At 55.0% G+C, this 15,046-nt stretch overlaps 1 protein-coding gene across 1 annotated transcript; it reads left to right on the top strand.

Moving 5' to 3' along the window:
- The first annotated feature begins 2,276 nt into the window (after positions 1–2,276).
- Positions 2,277–5,958, top strand: Tff2 (trefoil factor 2). The gene is made up of 4 exons (XM_013027374.1): positions 2,277–2,373; positions 2,955–3,104; positions 4,823–4,969; positions 5,793–5,958. Exons 1-4 carry the CDS (start codon positions 2,295–2,297, stop codon positions 5,804–5,806), a joined length of 390 nt encoding a protein of 129 aa, XP_012882828.1. The 5' UTR covers positions 2,277–2,294; the 3' UTR covers positions 5,807–5,958.
- The last annotated feature ends 9,088 nt before the right edge of the window (positions 5,959–15,046 follow it).

Raw genomic sequence — 15,046 nt, 5'->3', positions numbered from 1 at the left:
TCTTTCCTTCCTTCCTTCCTTCCTTCCTTCCTTCCTTCCTTCCTTCCTTCTTTCCTTCCTAGACCATGGCCTTAAACTTGTAATCTTCCTCCATCAGACTCGCATGTGCTGGAACCATGGGCCATTTGTACCACCATATGTGGTGGTTTTATGCTACTTCTGAACTTCCGATCTTTATGATAGATGTTGAGTACTTTGCTTTCTTCCTCGAGTGTCTGTGAAACTTTGGTTTGTGAGTTATATATCAGAGATGCCATGTTGGCTTCCTTAGCAAGGTGTTGGGCTTTGCTCACTCAGGTTGAACTCTGCCCCTCAAATGCCTATGTTGAAGTCCCATCTTCAGATCTTCAGAGTGTGACTTGATTTGGAAACAGGGCCTTAGGAGGAGTGGTTATGATAAAATGTGGCCAAGGGTGAACTTTGTTCCAATCTGAACGAAAGGTGTCTTTATAAGACAAGAGGCCAGTCACTTGCACACCCAGAGAGAGAGAGAGAGAGAGAGAGAGAGGGAGAGAGAGAGAGGGACAGCCCTGCCAGGACATAGGAGAACATGCCACCCTCAGGTTAGGGACTGACCTCAGAAGGATCCAGTCCTGCAGTACCTCCGTCTTGGGCTTCTGGCCTCCTGTGATTGAAACCCCTAGTCTTTGATGTTGTCATGGTAACCTTAGCAATCTAATTTAGGCAGTCACCATGCTTTCATATTAACTTGGTTCTTCCAGACCTTGCTTTCAAGATTTGCTAGTGGCTCTGAGGACATTCGCTCGGGGATAGACTGGCATACTCCTTCAGCAGGTCCTTGTATCTCTACCAAATGCTGTGGGTCCTCAACAGGCGCTCTCCCTTCGTGCTGCTCAGAGCCTGTGAGATCTCAGCCTGAGGGCCCTGGTGGATGAGTGTTTGTCTGAGGATACCTATTCACATTTTAGGGGTCCCTTTTCTTCCTTATCTTATCTTGAAATTCCAGCTGCCATGTTGGATCCCAGGTGTGCCCCTTTTTCCTCACCCCAGTGAGCCACACTCTGCATGGTCTCCTGCTTTCCAGACAAGGAAGAGGGTAGTGTTGGGGCCCATCTCTTCGCTCCCCTTCCCCTGGGGATGGCTATCCAGCTCTGCTGTCATTCTGTGTCTACCACCCTCTGGTGACACATTTTAGGGTCAAATGGGAGGCAGAGAGGAGGTGAGAATACAGGGGGGCATGGGACCTCCTGGCACTTGTGGTTTTATAACTAAGAGAGATGGAGATATGGGACGGAGAAAGGGAAACTTCCAGAGTCAAGAATGGATTCTGTGAAACCATTCAAAGATAAAATGAAAAATAGAACAGATTCCTCTTGCTCCCTGGATGAATGATAGGCGCAGCTCAAAAGCTGGAACCTGCAAGAGGGAAGCTAGAACCTACAAAAGGGAGCAGCTGCTTTCCATACCCAAGGCAGGGCTCGCTCTTAGACCAAGGTTTTTGGTTTCCAGTGTCTTACAGATCACTCACTGGCTTCCTGGCCCATTGTCCACAGATTGGCAGCCTCCTGTGTTTTCTCCAGGGCTGAGAAACTGTGTGTCCCTGTCTCCTGACCCACTTGCATGCTTTCCTCTCTTCCTTCTGCAGAGTCATCCCGTGGCTGTCCTTCTCCTTGTCCAGCCCCACGGATTCCTTCTCTGGGACATCTCACCCCTCAGTGTGGGCTGGGGACCTGGTGCTGTCCTCTACTCTAGGAGTCCTCTGGAGGGCAGCTTGGCCTGCTCATGGGCTTGTGGCAATGATCTTATTGAATTGTCTGTCCTAGGCTGCTCCTTGTACCTGGTCAGCTGCCCCAGGGCTGGGATAGGTCCAAGGAACAGGTGGGGGCTGCTGATGGGGGCGCCATGCAGGTATCACCTGATTTTCTGTGGGATTCTCCCATAATGCAGCAGGGCCCTCCTCTAGGCTGTCCTCTGTGCCACACCTGGTCCCGATATTTTACAAAGTTCCTGTGGTCACTACATACTTTATCTGGAACCTCACATGGTTAATCCCTTCCTGGGTGTGACACATGTGTGCCCAGCTCCAGAGGCACACATGGCTTGTCTTCCACGTCAGCAGCCTGGCAAGATGCAGCTTCCTGCCCAGGGCAGGGGGCCTGGCCTGGAAACCTTCCCTGTACAGGGCATGGCTTCCTCTTCTCCTGAAGGGCTGGGGCCATGGGTGACAGGTGGAGGTTATCAACACGTCCTGAGCAAACAGACGGGAGATGATAAAACCCTTGGCGGTGGGAACCATGCATGCTGCAGGTTGCCCAGGGTGCAGTGTAGCAGACATGGTCTCTCGCGGTGTCCCGTTCCTGGTCATGGTGGTCATTCTGGGTCTGTGCACCCTGGTGGAATGCCAGAAGCCTTGTAAGTGACGGCCCTGGGGGAGCCTGAGGGCTCATCTCCAGTGGCCAGGGAGCTGGGAACACAGCGAGTCCCCGTCCTCCTTCAGGGCCTCGGTGGAGCTGCATATAAGGAACTTTCTTGCTCTAGTCCCTGGCAGGAAAGGAATTGATTGCCAGTTGGCTTGAGAGGTGCCCTGAGGTCTGGGGTCTGGCCTGTGCTGCTCACCTGGGGTTCTTCTAGTCCCGCTGATTTTCTCCCAGAAAGGCTGATGCCCCTGGGCTGGCCAGGCTGAGGAGAGTCAGCAGGCCGGCTCCACCCTGGTCATGCTGCCCACTGCCCACTTTGATTTCTGCCTACGTCTGCCCGGTGAACCTTTTTACAGGATTTATTGTTGAATCTTTTTAATTCATCAAACAGTTTCCACCAAGTCCTGTGGGATTCCTGGGGGGAACCAGCTCAAAGGGGAGCCAGATGAGCCCGGGTGCTCTGGGCCGCCGTGGAGCGATGGAGAGCTCAGGAAGTCCCCTAGTACACTTTGTTTTGGGGGAAGGCCCATGCCCTGGGAGGCGGGGGGGGGGCGCTGACCTTGCATCTGCCCGCAGCCCCCTGCCAGTGCTCGAGGCTGAGCCCCCACAACAGGAAGAACTGTGGTTATCCTGGGATCACCAGTGAACAGTGCTTCGCACAAGGCTGCTGCTTCAACTCCAGCGTTCCCGGGGTGCCCTGGTGCTTCGAACCCCTGCCGATGCAAGGTAATCTGCAGAGGGCAGGGCCAGGACCTGGCCTCTGCACAGGCAGACTCCAGAGCAGGTGCACAGAGGCTTGGCTGTTAGTCCAGAGCCAGCCCATGCTGCTTTGGCCAGCTGCTTTGTCATCCTGGTCAGTTCAGAGCTAGCCCACACTGGTCAGTTCGGAGCTAGCCCACACTGGTCAGTTCAGAGCCAGACCACACTGGTCAGTTCAGAGCCAGCCCATGCTGCTCTGTCCAGAGCTAGCCCACACTGGTTAGTTCAGAGCTAGCCCACACTGCTCTGTCCAGAGCCAGCCCACACTGGTCAGTTCAGAGCTAGACCACACTGGTCAGTTCAGAGCTAGCTTACACTGGTCAGTTCAGAGCTAGCCCACACTGGTGAGTTCAGAGCTAGCCCACACTGATCAGTTCAGAGCTAGCCCACACTGGTTAGTTCAGAGCTAGCTTACACTGGTCAGTTCAGAGCTAGCCCACACTGGTCAGTTCAGAGCTAGCTTACACTGGTCAGTTCAGAGCCAGCCCACACTGGTTAGTTCAGAGCTAGCCCACACTGGTTAGTTCAGAGCTAGACCACACTGGTCAGTTCAGAGCCAGACCACACTGGTCAGTTCAGAGCCAGCCCATGCTGCTCTGTCCAAAGCTAGCCCACACTGGTCAGTTCAGAGCTAGCCCACACTGGTTAGTTCAGAGCTAGACCACACTGGTCAGTTCAGAGCTAGTCAATGCTTCTCAGTCCAGAGCTAGCTTACACTTGGTTAGTCAGAGCTGGCCCACACTACTTAGTCCAGACCTAGTTCACATTGCTTAGTTCAGAGCTCGCCCATGCTGGTTAGTCCAGGGCTAACCTGTGTGGATTTGTCTAGAGCCAGCCCACCACACTGCTCAGTCTGGAGCTGGCCACCATGCTGGTTAGTCTGGAACTAGTCCAGGTCAACCTAAAAGGAGCTCCAAATGCGTCAGTGACCTCACACTCACTCAGCAGAGGTGTGTAAGCATATCAGCAGAGGCATGAGTGAACATAACAACAGATGTGTGTGAACTTATCAGATTTGCATTATCTGGACCACAAACATCTCAGAGTCCTTTTGGCTTGAACCATGAATTCCAAAGAAGCTTCCAGGGGGTGAAAGCATTCAACGTGGTATTGGTCGTGTCCTGGCTCACAGGCTTCAAAGGTTAAGGAGGAAGTTTGAGATTTCTAGGAACTTTCTAGAATTAGCTTCAAGCCATTGCTTATTGTCAAGAGACCAGCTTTTCATGCCAGATCCTGTATGTGTGTGTGTGTGTGTGTGTGTAGCCCCCCTATGCCATGGCCCCCATGTGTATTTGCGTGCCTCTGTGCGTATTTAGAGCCCCCTTCCCTCACCGTGGGCTTCGATGTTCACCTGCCTTCACAGTAAACACTTTATTTCCCTGGGAAACCGGTGGCTGTGAGCAGAGCCCTTGCTCAGGGCCATAGAAGGCCCTAGAGTAGGTGACCCCGTTTCAGAGGACACTGATTCCAGAGAGGGTAGAGTGACACTCCCCCGGTGCTGCCCCGGCCCTTCTGACTTGGGATGGTCACCGCACCCTGCGTCACTGCTGCAGTGGCGAGGGACAGTCCCTGGACGTCACAATCCTGAGAGACGCCCCTCCAGGCAGCTCCTCGGGGTATACCAGTTGTCCCCTGAAGGACGGGTCTGACGGAGCCTTGTGCTGTCTGTTGTTTCTGGTGAGCAGAGATGGAGCAGTGTGTCATGGAGGTCTCGGAGCGCAAGAACTGTGGCTTCCCGGGCATCAGCCCTGAGGAGTGCGCCGTTCGCCTTTGTTGCTTCTCCAACACCATCCCGCAGGTGCCCTGGTGCTTCTTCCCGAAGCCTGTGGCAGGTACTGCGGCTGTGGGGGCGGGGCAGGGGTGCCAGCCGCCCCAACACCTCAGCCCCTCTGAGCTGGGCCCTGAGTCCAGGAAGGGAGATGCACGCGTGCCCGCTGCCGTGCCTCCAAGCCCCCCAGAAGTCCATTCCTGAGTGCTCTGGAGCGGGGCGTGCCCTGTCTCAGCCCCGTCTGGGCCGGGTTGGACGGTGGTGTTGTATCTACTGCAGCTGTGCCATGCTGTGTGCTGGGCACGGGGGGGGGAGGAGGGGGGGAGCTGCCGCCTCCCCTCAGGGCCTCACACTCTCACCCGTGTGGCGCCGGTCCCACGGGTGCCATCTCCACACGCATCCCCACCCCCCGAGACACAGGCAGAGACAGGGTGGGCACGGAGGGCTTTGTGGCCTTCCTTCACTCGCGGGGACCTTCCTCCGGGCGTACGTGGCTTGCTCCCCACCATTCACGTGATGACTGCGATTCACGTGATGAGAGTGTGCGCGGCTACGGAAGACGCTCCCAGGGTTCTTGACCCACCTGCAGTTGCCTTGAGAGACTAGGGCAAATGGTTTCTAGGCTCTCCCCTCTCCTGTGTGGCTCCTCCAGGTAGACAACCTCCCTGCTCCCTAGAGCACTGCCTTTCACTCTCAGAACCTTCTAGTGGTTTCTGTGCTACTTAAGGGTCCCCTGAGAAGCTGTCCAACAGTGTGGGGAGGACACCCCCCCAAGCATGCCCTGGCACCAGGGCTGCCTCCCTCGGGAGGAGGCTCCTGAGCACACACACGTGAGCGCAGCCCACACCGGCGTTGTGACGCGCTAACCGGTATCTGCCTCCCCTCAGACTGTCACTACTGAGAGGTGCCGGCCACAGGGACCCCCTCGCTCACCACCTGCTTGGAAACCAAGGGAGAAAGTTCCAGATGTGATTGGCTGCAGAGTTCATCCACCCCTGGCTTCTCTCTGTCTTCTGATCTGCTTCAGTGGTTGGACAAATACGTTTAATTAAAGAAAATCCTTAGACCTTCTAGAACGTGTCCCTTTTCATTGTCACAGAGGTGGCCTGTGCCACGTGAGTGTGTGCAACTAGGTCCATGAGTGTGCGCACACACGTGTGGGGGGGGGCGCACCTGGGCGTGCATGTGTGCAGGTGTGTATATGCATGTGTGGGCATTATGCATGTGTGGGCATTATGCATGTGCTCGTGCAAGCTGGGGGCTTTTGAAATAACCAGGGGACTTGGGCCCCAAAGCTCTCCAGCAAGAGCACTTGCTGGACCCTGATGAGCACAGCCTCTGTTCTGCCCCGTGGGTTTGAGCCGGGTCCCTGATGGGAGCGGCAGGGGCAAGGCGAGGCAGCTGCTCTCCCCCCTGACTTCCTGCTTTCCCCTCACACGGGAGCAGCCTCCGTCACACACGCCGGGTCGCTGGTGTTGGAGGAAGTCCAGCGTGCCCCAGTGCTGCTGCCATTCCAGCCCTGACAGGCCGGGCACCGAGCTTCCTGCCCGGCCTGCTGTCGGGGTGCGGGGCCAAGCCGGGGCTGGGACAGAGGAGCGGGACACAGGCCAGGCTCTGCGCTGTCCCCTCTCCCCGCCAGGTCACCATCGTAGTGCATCACCATCTCAGTCATCCCTGGTACCTTAGAAAAAAACCTGGGGACCCCCCGCAATCTCTGCCTTCCAGAGTGGTACAAGGCCTCACCCTGCTGTGCCCTGGAGGATGTGTTAAACCTGAGCTTCGTCAAGCGACAGATCGGGCCTGTGTCCCTCTGGGGACTGAACTCTGAGAAGAGGGCCACATCCGGGCCGGAGTTGCCAGCGGGTCTCTTAGGAGGGAAGATGGCAGCCAGGCCAGCGGAGCCGCTGCGGTGTCTGTGAGTCTGTTCTTTACGGACGGACGGTGAAGAACCTCAGGCCAAACTGGTCCTCTGGCCCTCGCCCACCAGCCCTGGCCACGCGTGGTGCCTGCGTCTTTATGGAAAGGAGTCGGGGTGCGGTGGGGTGGTGGGGTGGTGTAGGGCGCTGTCTGCACGCAGAGCGCTTACACGGCCAGTTCTCACAAAGGGGACACGGGCCCCTCCCGGCGTGCAGGGCGGGAGTGTGAGCAGGCACGCGTGGCCCTGCTCACCACAGGCTCGGTCCCATCGGGCGGTCCTCAGTGATGAGGCCTCTGCTGCCCGTCCAGGGAGGCCAGTTCCTGCCATGCCCCCCACCCGGGCTCCCCACGCCTCTGCCTCTCAGCCGAACGCCCGAGTCAGGAGCCCAGGCTTCCCTGGGTCTGCATTCCTTTGTCTGAGCGCAGAGCTGCCCTTCCTCCCTGGTGTCTGGCAGAGTGTGGGGAGGGGTGGCCTGTGACTGTGAACCCCCTGCTCACCGGCAGAGCCCCCCCAGACCTCGGGATGTCCGGCACAGCGGCCTGACGTCCCCAGCGGTCAGTTCCCTCCGTGGCCGTGTGCCCTTCCTGCTGTTCACCGCCTCCACCTCTCCCAGGCTTGTCTGCCTGTGGAAGTCTCCCTGGGAACCACAGCAGCTGGACAAGCATAGAGGCGCCCTAGCCCCCACCTGGGGCTGCCCTGGCTCAGGCAAACACTCTGGCCCCGGCTCCAGCTAGGGGCAAGAAGACCGACTTTCCCCACAGAAGGGCCTTCATGCAGCAGGATCAGGAATGTGACCGTGAGGAGAGATGTTTAACCCACTCAGGATGCGGGGCTCCTGAGTCCCAGGCTGGTCCCAGCCCTGCCGGCTCCCAACGCTCTGTTTCCACGCCCTCTGCTGGCCGCCCCAGGGGTGGACACCCAGCCTCCTGTGGCAGCTGGTGGCAAGGGGTTTCCTGACAAGGAAGGCCTGTCTTTAGGCAGCCTGGCCGTCCACCACCTGCTGATATCCCGACGTGGTCCCAGCTGCCAGCGACTCTTCTCTCAGTTCTCTGCCTGCATGCCAGCCGTGCTTATGACGCCCGGAGAGTCCTTATTGGGATATGGTTCACACACAATAAAGCTCACCTGATTTAAGTGAACCAAATGTTGACAACATGTGAATGCTTCCACTGTCCAGATCTGGAACCCCTTCATTGCCCCCTCCACCCTCCAGCAACGTCCTTCCTGCCTCTTGCACTCAGTGCCACGCTCCCTGACCCTCCGCCCTAGGACCCAACGTGGCGTCCATTCCCCTCGTCCGGAATTTCCTGGAACTTCAGTTGTGCAGCCTGGAGTGCTCATGAGGACACTGCCGGTGTCCTGTGCGAGCTTGGCTTTCTCACTCAGCAGGAGATCTCCACTTCCATCCATTTCCCGCAAACAACACAATTTCGTTCTCCTTCGTGACTAACACTGGGGTGCATACAGACCACGTTTTCTCTATCTTTTTGTCGGTGGCTGTATCCCTAAGCTGATTCCACAGCTTGGCCATGGCGAGCAGCTGCCGTGAACGAAGGTGTGCAGGTTGGTTTACATTCCTTCCATGTGTGGTCCGGAGCTGGCACAGCTAGAGCACATGGGGTCTCCATCTCACTCAGGTGTGGCTTGATTCACTTGTAAGTCTTTTGAGAGCCTCCATACCATCCATAGTGTTGCACCAGTTTGCACTCCACCAACAGTGTATGAGGGACCCTTCTCCCTCACATCCCGCCAGCATTTGTTGGTGTTTGTTTCTGTAGTGATTGCCCATCTGAGGAGGATGAGGAGGGATCTCAGTGTAGGCTTGATTTGCATTTTCTTTAAGGCTGAGGGTGAGCATCTCTTCATGTATTTACTAGGGTTTGTACATGGTCATTTGCCCATTGACTAATTGGATTATTTGGTTTTGTAGTGTTTACTTTTGGGAGCTATTTATTGTGCATATTAAGCCTTTATTCTAAGAATAGCTAGCAAAAGTCTCCCATTGTTCTCCATTCCCTTTGCTTTTTTTTTTTTTTTTTTTTAATTTTTTTTTTGGGTCCAGTCGTGGGGCCTGAACTCTGGGCCTGGGCACTGTCCCTCAGCTCTTCAGCTCAAGGCTAGTGCTTGACCACTTGAGCCACAGCACCACTTCTGGCTTTTTTCTTTTTGCTTATGTGGTGCTGAGGAATCGAACCCAGGGCCTCATGCATGCAAGGCAAGCGTTCTACCACTGAGCCACCTTCCCAGCCCTCCCTTTGCTTTTATATTTGATACAATTCCATTTGCTAGATCATGCTCTGTCTAACCAGTTGGAATCCTATTCAGAAAGGTTTTACCTATGCTATATCATGGAACACTTCCATTATGTCTTCCCTTAGGAGTTTCAAGGGCTCAGATCTTACATTAAGACTTTAATTCAATTTGAACCTTTTTTTTTTTTGGTCAGAGTGGATCTTGAACTCTAGGCCTGGGTGCTGTCCCTCAGCTCTAGCTCAAGGCAAGGACTCTACCACTTGAGCCACAGCGCCACTTCTGGTTTTCTGGTGGTTAATTGGAGTTAAGAGGCTCATGGACTTTCTTGCCTGAGCTGGCTTTGAACCACGATCCTCAGATCTCAGCCTCCTGAGTAGCTAAGATTATAGGCGTGAGCCACCGGTGTCTGGCTTGAGCTAATTTTTTGCACAGCACCAAGAGATGGAGAACTAGTTCCAATCCTCTACCAGTTGGTTTTCCCAGCACCATTGTTGAAAAAGCTCCTTTTCCACAGAATGTTTTTGGCTCTGATGTCAAAAGTCAGACGAATGGATCTGCATGGCTTTATTTCCCGTGTCTTCTATTCTGTTCCATCGGTCCTCGTATGTTTTTGAACCAGTACCAGGTTACATGTTTGTAAGTAACAAACACTATGGCTCTGTCTCATAGTTTGAAGTCTAGTATTGTGATACCTTTAGTACTGCCTTTTCCCACCTTAAGATTGCTTTGGCTATTAGGGAACTTTTGTGTTCCTGACACGTGTTAGGATTGATTCTTCTGTTTCTGTGAAGAATGGCACTGTGATTTTGACAGGCATTGCATTGAGTCTGTAAGCTGCTTTTGGCAGTGTGGGCATTTGTTACAAGATGGATTCTGCAATATATGAGCATAGAAGGTCTGTCCATAATCTGGTGTTTTCTTCAATTTCCTTCTTAAAGGTTTTTACAATTTTATTATAGAAGTTTTTCTACCTCCTTGGTTAAGTTTATTCCTAGGCATTTCATTTTATTTATTTTGAGGCTACTGTAAATTGAATTGTGCTCCTGAATTCCTTCTCAATCCACACATTATGGGCATATTATAAAAGCAGCTGAGTTTTGTATGTTGGCTTTGCATTCTGCTAACTGATGAGGTATTTTCACGTCTAGGCAGTTTAGGGTGCACTCTTGAGGGTCTTTTAAGTATGGGATCAGATCATCTGCAAACAGGAACAACTTGACTTCTCCCACCATCTGGCACCTGTGTGAGGGTCTCCCTAAGCGTCTCACCTGGGTTGTGGGTTGTGGCTCACTAACTCTCCTCCTTCCTAGAGCTGAACTCTGCATCGACTCAATTCTATTCTGTCTGATATCCAATCGCAGCCTGCCGGGAGCAGGGGCTCGCTTCTAACCCCCGCTGTGCGGGAGGCAGGGATAGGAGGATCACACTTGGAAGCCACCGATCCATGCAAAGTCTTCGCCAGACCATTTGCCAACACACTGTCTTAAGCTTAAAAAAAAAATTAATAGACTTGGCTAGAGAACCACGCAGATATCCAGGTACAGAGATGGCTGCTGTCCAAATAGTAGAGAAGGGTCCTCCAGCTGCCCAGACCTGAGGTCACTCTAAGGGGCTCTTGTTGCCTTCTATGGGGGTAGCTGCTCCAGAGAAGTGCCATCCCGAGGTGAAGGGGGCTGGAGGCTGACTGTTTACTGCCTTTGCTATAGAGGCCTAGTGTTGCCTAGGAAGGGAGCGTGGTAAGCTGTGGAGAGGGGAAGGGTGGACTAGGCTCTGGGAAGGGACTCATTTCACTGTTGCTGTCCTGACGCATGCATCACTAATTCCGGTTCCAGAAGAGGCAGAGCCAGAAGGACTGAAGTCTGAGGCTGGCCCTGGAAAAGAGCACTAGATCTTATTTGGAAAAATAACCACTTAATCAAAAAAAGTTGGGTGACGTGGCTCAGTGCTTGCTATGTGACCTGCTGCGAACTATATGTTAACGAGACTCCCAAAATTCACTTATGTAGTTTTGTTTTATACCAAATTACTGCAAAAGGTATTTTTCTAACCCCTACGCGGATCTGGAGGGTATTTAACTTCATTTTTATGTGAAAGGCGTTCACAGGCTGGGAGGGTGGTGCCTCCTTGCTTATCATTAATGAGCTTCCTAATGACCCAAGAGTTATTTATTAGCTCCCGCCCCTCCGGCCTTTACTGCTTTATGGCTATATTGTTTGCAGGGTGTACTTGGCACACCGGGTACTGATAATGACCCAGACGATCCCCAGTGCTCAGCCAACGGAGTGAGGGCCAGACCCCGCCTGCCTGGGTGGTCTGCATGGAGCGATCTGGGAAGGCTGGCGAGACGCAAGTGCTCGGCCTTCACACGGGTTCCCTCCCACTCTCGGACTTGGGCAGTGGCTGGAGGAAGGGGCCATCCGTGGATCAGGTGACCGCGGCCTGGATCTCCTCTCGCTGCTGTGCCCACAGCCACGCCAGCGCATACATACTACATCTGCCCGAAAGCCAGAAGTCTGATCCTGGACGACGGCGCCCCTCCCCCAGCTTGGGGAAGGTCAAAGGGGAGGGAGGGCCAGCACAGAGATGGCGCTGCACAGATGAATTCCCACCACAGCCTGCCCTAGCTTCACTGGCTTGCCCTATGTGTTTACCCTCCACCCTGAGAAGCCGGATTTCCTATCCTTGGCCATCTTCTTCTCCACAATGGATCCACATTTGCTAAAGCAGCACAGGGACTCCTAGCTCTCACCGCTTCCTGGGGTCTCCCTCAGTGCATGTGAACATCAAATATGAATATCAGGGCTGGGAAGGTGGCTCCGTGGTAGAGCGCTTGCCTCGCATGCATGAGGCCCTGGGTTCGATTCCTCAGCACCATCGGAGCAGAAAAAGCCAGAAGTGGCACTGTGGCTCCAGTGGTAGGGTGCTCACTTGAGCTGAAGAGCTGAGGGCCAGCGCCCAGGCCCAGAGTTCAGGCGTCTTCAGACCTGTCTCTTGCTCATCTTCTTTCCTGCCTGCTGAACTCACAAGCCGCCTGCTCCCCCGCAGCGTGAAACATCGCACACCTGTGCGGGCAGAGGCCTCCCGGCTCTATGTGTGCCCTGGGCTCGGCAGCTGCCGCATGGGGGCCAAGCCCAGGGGGGCACTTGTGGATCTGTTGGCCTGATTCCCCAGTTCCCTGGAGGGAGTGTTTCCTGTTGCCTGTGCCAGTTAACTGAGGGCAGGGGAGCCGCTGGCACTGGTGCCACAGCCACAGCCGGCCTCGCTCCCCGCCGCAGTGGCACTGCAGTCTCCTTGGGTTCCCACGAAGACACGACCTAGCGATCACATCTTCACGACCGGAGATGGGAGCTGTCCCCAGAGCCTCCTCAGACAGACCCCGGGGCCAGAGGACGTGTTCATCCCAACAAGGGATGACGGCGATACCAGCCCCTGTCCAGAAGCCGCCCGAGGACCGACTGTGATAAAGATGCACCAGCATCGTGTGGGGCTGCGGAATCATGGTTCCCTCTCGCTCCCTGCCCCGCCCTGGGCACCGTGAGGCTGGCTGAGCATGGGCGGAGGCACTGTCTGCCTGCGGCTGCCCAGGCCACGCGATCGCTTCCTTCCTCGGCCCTGCACGTCGTCTCTTGGTTTGCCATTAGGGTGAATGGTCACCAGGGGTCTGGTGTCTGGGCTCTGGTTGGTGACATCTCACCCGTACACCTTTGTCTTGGCGTTTTTGAGGCTGATGGGTAGTGAGAAGGCCCCCCCCTTCTCCCTCCCCACCACCCCAGCCTCACCTCACCCCTGCGTGTGCGCATGTGTCCGTGCGTGCACGCGCGCACACACACACACACACACACACACACACACACACACACACGGTCTTTTTCTCCCAGACCACTGAATGTCCCGACCAAATCTGTTTTTAGGAATTACCCTACTCCCTGCTCCAGCGTTCTGACCGTGCCAGCCGCTAGAGGGCGGTGAGCACGCAGATTAAAATGGTGTCGGGTTGGAGTTCACCACGTCCTGCCTTCCTTATCACTGTGGCCGCCCGAGTTCCTTGTTTGTGGCCTCCCCGGACACCTGGCCAGAGCTGCGCACATAATGATGCCTAATAAATATCGACTATCTTTCTTATTCAATAAAATCTGCCTGTCAGAGCTGAGCAAATATTAGCTCTCGGGCAGAACCCCTGAAGAGGCTTTGAAACAAGGTACTGTGTGAGCGTGGTGACCATTGATGGCCCCTGATGTCCAAAGCAGAGCCATTATTGTGTTTCCAGGCAATGGCACCGGGTGACCTTGAGACACGGAGCCCCAGGAGGCCTTGGGAACCCGAGCCGAGTGGTGCTGTGGGGCCTCAGACCTCACAGTCCACCGTCCACCCTGGGGTCCAGACACGGACGAGGTGCGTATGTGGTAGAAAGGAAAGCATCCTTTGAGACACGACACAGTGGAAATGAGGAGAGCCACCCAAATGGACCCCTGGCCTCCATCAGCAGCTCCCACGGGCGCCTCCAGTGCCGCTGCGTGGTGTCCCGTGCCTCCTCCCCCCATCCTGGGTTTTCTTCCTCACACATACTTAGAGACAGAGCACAGGCACACGGAGAAGCGGTGGAGACACAATAGTGGTATTAATATAATATCACATGTTCAGAAATGATTAAACTGTCATAAGGTCCAATTGGAGTAGAGCTGGTCCTAAACTGATCTGATGGAATCCTACAAAAAAAGGAAAAGCCACATAGGCACATGGGCACACAGACACATACGCACACAGGCACACAGGTACACACAGACACACAGGTGCACACAGGGGCACACAGGCACACAGACACACAGGTGCACACAGACAACAGGTGCACACAGGCACACAGGTGCATGCAGACACCCAGCACACAGGTGCACACAGGCACACAGGTGCACACAGGCACACAGGTGCACACAGGCACACAGACACACAGACACACAGGTGCACACAGGCACACAGGTGCACACAGGCACACAGACACATAGAAACACAGGTACACACAGGCACACAGGTGCATGCAGACACCCAGCACACAGGTGTACACAGGCACACAGGTGCACACAGGCACACAGGCACACAGGTGCACACAGGCACACAGGCACACAGGTGCATGCAGACACCCAGCACACAGGTGCACACAGGCACAAAGGTGCACACAGGCACACAGACACACGGGTGCACACAGGCACACAGGTGCATGCAGACAACAGGTGCACATAAGCACACAGGTGCATGCAGACATCCAGCACACAGGTGCACACAGGCACACAGGTGCACAAAGGCACACAGGCACACAGGCACACAGGTGCACACAGGCACACAAGCACACAGGTGCACACAGGCACACAGGCACACAGGTGCATGCAGACATCCAGCACACAGGTGCACACAGGCACACAGGTGCACAAAGGCACACAGGCACACAGGTACACAGGTGCACACAGGCACACAGGTACACACAGGCACACAGGCACACAGGTACACAGGTGCACACAGGCACACAGGCACACAGGTACACACAGGCACACAGGTGCACACAGGCACACAGGCACACAGGTACACACAGGCACACAGGCACACAGGGGCATATAGATACACAGGCACACAGGCACACAAGCACACAGGTGCACACAGGTGCACACAGGCACACAGACACACAGGTGCACACAGGCAAACAGGCACACAGGTGCACATAGACACACAGACACACAGGCACACAGGTGCACGCAGACAACACAGACACACAGGTGCACACAGGCACACAGGCACACAGGTGCACATAGACACACAGACACACAGACACACAGGTGCACACAGACACACAGACACACAGGTGCACAGGTGCACACAGGCACACAGGCACACAGGTGCACACAGGCACACAGGTGCACATAGACACACAGACACACAGGCACACAGGTGCACATAGACACACAGACACACAGGCACACAGGT

The sequence above is a fragment of the Dipodomys ordii genome, unplaced genomic scaffold, assembly GCF_000151885.1.
Source record: "Dipodomys ordii isolate 6190 unplaced genomic scaffold, Dord_2.0 Scaffold103, whole genome shotgun sequence".
NCBI lineage: Eukaryota > Metazoa > Chordata > Mammalia > Rodentia > Heteromyidae > Dipodomys > Dipodomys ordii.
Note: the sequence above shows the minus strand (reverse complement) of the source record. Positions and strands in the feature narration are given on the sequence as shown.